The following is a 4383-nucleotide window of genomic DNA, read 5'->3' on the forward strand; positions in this document are numbered from 1 at the left end:
CTTCCACCTACTCTGATGATCCCATCTTCATCCCAGTTTATACATCTGACGATTTCTTTATGACATTTTTCTTGTTTCTTCCAACACCATAAATTAACCCTTCCTTGTTAACTTTGTTCAACAATGCTCTGTTTTCTTCTGGGAATGCTTGTGCCTGAAGTTGTTTTAATATCTCATTTTCAGCTTCTTTCAGTTCTGCTGCAGCCACAGGAATATACTCAGACTTGACAAAGTTTTGTTTAGCTGTTATTACATTTTGCTTATTTTGCTCTTTGCCTTTGATTTTTTTTCTGAAGCCTGAGGCATACTGCAGTAGCTCTGGTTGCACGATGCCAATCTGAGAAATACGTCAGTCTGTCTAGGAATGATGATGGCTCTTGAGCTTCTGTGAGACGTGATACAACTTTCTTCACTTCAGGATCATCTTCTGCAACAACGAAGTCTTCTACTGATGCTTGAGGTGTGTCAAGAGATTGCCAATGAAAGTCTGGTCCATTCCACCACTTAGAACTGTGAATCATGGCTTGTACTGGCATGCCTCGTGATGCGTAGTCGGCTGGGTTATTTTCTGTTTCAACATACTTCCAATGTGCTGGTGATGTTTCATCTCGTATCTGTTGAACTCTGTGTGCAACATACACATGGAAATTCTTAGCATCATTACAGATATAGCCTAGTACTACTTTGCTATCAGTCCAAAACACTTCTTTGACATCTTGGTAATTCAGCTGTCTTCTCAGAATTGTGTGAACTCTTACTGACACAACTGCTGCTGCAAGCTCTAACCTTGGAACAGTGATGGCTTTAAGGGGTGCTACTCTTGATTTTGCCATTACAAGTGCACAATGCATCTGACCTTTGTCATTAATCAATCTAATGTAAGAGCACTGTCCATAGCCTTCCTGACTAGCATCTGAGAAATGATGACTCAACTGCTTTAATTTCTCCAAATGCTTCAGGTTTGTAACATCTTGGTATTTTTACTTGTTGCAACAAGTGCAGCTCATTTCTCCACTATTCCCACCTAGACTTCATGTTTTCTGGTACAGCATCATCCCAACTTACCCCATCTTTACATAGATCCTGGAGTATTCTTTTTCCATTTAGAATGAAGGGAGATACTAAACCTAAGGGATCAAACATGGAGCTTATAGTTGATAAAATACCTCTTCTTGTTACAGGCTTACCACTTAAATTGATCCTAAACTGAAATGAGTCAGATTCAACACACCACTCTTCTCCATGTGTTCTCTCAATGAGCAGTGAGTCCTTGCTGAGATTTAAACTCTTGATACTTCTTGCCATTTCTTCTGGACTGATGGCTGCCAGTATCTCTGCTGTTGGACAAGAACTTATGAAGCTTGAAGCCTCCTTTCATGCACATTGCCTTGCTGCTATTAATCAATTGGAGAGCTTCAGCTGCAGTAGGTACAGACTTTAACCCAACATCTACATAAAAATCATTTTTGACGAACTTAGCTGCATCAGATCCAAACTCAAGCTCATTATCTTCAGCTGTTTTCATTAATGTGAAAATTGCAACACTTGGTGATGAAGTAGCTCCAAACAAGTGCACAGCAATTCTATATTCAATCACTTCTTTGTCCATATCTCCATTGTTTGTGAGGTCTGATCCTTGTAATAAGTGACTTTTTAGTGACTCTCTTTTGTAGCTAGCACTACAGTCAAATACTACTCTTAACTTGCCTGGTTTCTTTGGGTGATACACCCCATGATGAGGTACATACCACACAAACCCATCTACTCTTGCTAACTCCTTGGCTGGAACTGCTTCTGCGTACCCATGTGTTACCATGTCTTGCACAGACTTCATATAATCTTGATAATATTTCTTGCCATTTTTGAGCCTTCCTTTCAGTCTATCTAGTCTGTAAACAGCTAAGTCTTTGTTGTTTTCAAACTTGACATTTTCATTCTTGAGAGGAAGTGGCATCTCATAATGTTCTTCTTCTGGCTTGAGTTTTACTGTCTCAGAGGACCAAGTCAAGGGGCTTTACAGAGAAACTACCAGGAATCTTTCTTGACATTTTATTTCTTCTGTTCAACCCCAGTCATTCCCGTAAAACTGAAAAGTAATAATTTCTTTGTCTAAGAAATAGGCTCAAACATTTAACTTCTTATAATTGCATAAATCAGTAATCAAACAGATTGTCTTCTTCAACGATGTCTTAACCCGCGCCGTCCCGAGGACGTACTTCCACGTCCTCACGTTTTGTCACAGCTAATCCCGAGGACGTACTTCAACGTCCTGCAATTGCAAGGTTCATAATTTCCACAATTTTCAATTTTTGCGAGTCATTTTTGGTACGTATACACGGGACACCTGACTCAACAAGATGCCAGGCAGAGACAATGCCTTACCCAGCATGACCTCCTCCCCCCCCTGCATGCCCTTTTCTCAGCAATTCACCTGTTATCAGTGACCTGGCCAGTATAGCCATGTCATGCCACGGTACGAAATTCAGGGCCAGAGTGATTCCCCAATCAATGACAATGTGGAGGACAAACTTTACATAGCATTAGAGGAAGATACAGTTAGAAATGATGATCAGGTAATGTGGCAAAAAAAGGTCAGGTATTAGTGAGTGAAACAATGCTTATAATGCCTATATTACTGCTTGAAAACCAATATACTCTTGTACTACATATAAATTCGTAACAGTAAATAAATAAATACCATTTATGAGTGGTGTGAAATAGTTATCCTCCCATAGAACTCGTTTTCTTTGGTGCCAGCCTGATAGAAAACCCAGTAAGGTAAGGAGGCTCTCCTACCTGTAATGAGTATTTTAAACCTCAGGTGAGCGATTTCTCTATGAATTTTCGATGTTTCTCACCAAAAGCGAAAGTTTTAGCAAAAAAAAAAAAGGGTCGAAAAATGGTCGGGATTGGGGGGTACCAGTGGTCAAAAAGTGGTCGGGACAGGGCGGGTTAATGTTATGATACATCATTCACATACTGTACTACAAACATACATGTAGCAGAACACTATAGATATATTGAAATATGATACTGTACCTCGGTCACCTCTCATCCTGGCCTCTGAGTCTGGTTGTTTACAAGTAGCAAACGATTGAAGAAGTGACGTCTTTTGCTCGGGGTTACTAAACTGCAAATGAAGATACAGTTCTTAACACTAATATTATACTGAGTATACATATAATGGCATGCACATAATGAATATGACATTTACAATAGAGCACATTGGTGGACGCCGGATTGCCGACAAGGATTAAGGAAACGCAATAGGAGATACAGGAGATACAGAAATTTAGAGGAAAATTTCATTACATACAAACAGGCACGGGCTGAGGCAAGGAGAATAATAAGAAGGACCAAACGTGACTCCTGGCGGTCCTTTGTGTCCACGGTGACTTGTACTACATCATTAGGTAAAGTCTGGTCTACTATAAGAATACTAAATAATAAAAGCCCATACATTCCTGTTACCACCCTGCAGGTTAATAATAACATATATGACGATCCCATGGACGTTGCCAACATCCTCGCCAGGAGTTTTGCTCATGTAAGTAGCTCAGCTAATTATGATCCGCGTTTCCAACATCATAAACGCATGGCTGAGCTACAGATATTAGACTTTGCCACAGAAGACGTAGACTCCCCGTACAACCAAGAGTTTACGCTAGATGAACTGCTCCTTGCCCTTAAATCCTGTAAAGACACCAGCCCTGGACCAAACACCATCACGTACGGTATGATCCAGCATCTTAATCAGGAAAGCCTGATTAAGATGTTAGACTTGTACAATGAGATTTGGGCATCTCGAACGTTCCCAAACTCATGGCACTTTGCGCACGTCATACCGATACCAAAGAGACTGGTCGTCTTATGAATCCCAATTCATTTCGTCTTATGGTTTTGACTTCTTGTCTATGTAGGGTCATGGAACGAATGGTAAACAATAGGCGTCTTTTTGTTTTAGAGTCGAAGAATTTGTTAAATGATCAACAATGTGGCTTCCGTAAATACAGTAGTTCACTAGATCATTTAATGAATTTGGAGCATTGTATTTCAGAGGCTTTTGCCAAAAAGAATTCATGATAGGGGTATTCTTGGACATCAATAAAGCCTATGACATGACATGACATGGCGACACGATATACTAATGAAGCTCTATGCTTGTGGTTTAAGAGGAAATTTGCCAATTTTTATTGTAAATTTCTTAAGGGACAGGACTTTCTCTGTCAAATTGCTCCGTAACCTAACATCGGATATATTTATCCAGGAAAACTGGGTGCCGCAGGGAAGTGTGCTTAGTCCCACTTTATTTAGTATTATAATCAATGATATTCTGTCATCAGCTCCCATCCCGAGGAATCTTAAATACTCGCTCTACGCTGA

At 40.1% G+C, this 4383-nt stretch overlaps 2 protein-coding genes across 2 annotated transcripts; both read right to left on the bottom strand.

The window, feature by feature from the left end:
* Positions 1 to 260: 260 nt before the first annotated feature.
* Positions 261 to 833, bottom strand: LOC145411400 (uncharacterized). Its single transcript, XM_080281441.1, has one exon. The coding sequence runs from the start codon at positions 831 to 833 to the stop codon at positions 261 to 263; it is 573 nt and encodes a 190-aa protein (XP_080137567.1).
* A 419-nt stretch (positions 834 to 1252) lies between these two features.
* Positions 1253 to 1816, bottom strand: LOC145411401 (uncharacterized). The gene has a single exon (XM_080281442.1). It carries the CDS (start codon positions 1814 to 1816, stop codon positions 1253 to 1255), a length of 564 nt encoding a protein of 187 aa, XP_080137568.1.
* Positions 1817 to 4383: the final 2567 nt, after the last annotated feature.

Source organism: Coenobita brevimanus, chromosome 89 (genome assembly GCF_032717465.1).
Source record: "Coenobita brevimanus isolate Jiangsu-jjx chromosome 89, ASM3271746v2, whole genome shotgun sequence".
NCBI classification, from domain to species: Eukaryota; Metazoa; Arthropoda; class Malacostraca; order Decapoda; family Coenobitidae; genus Coenobita; species Coenobita brevimanus.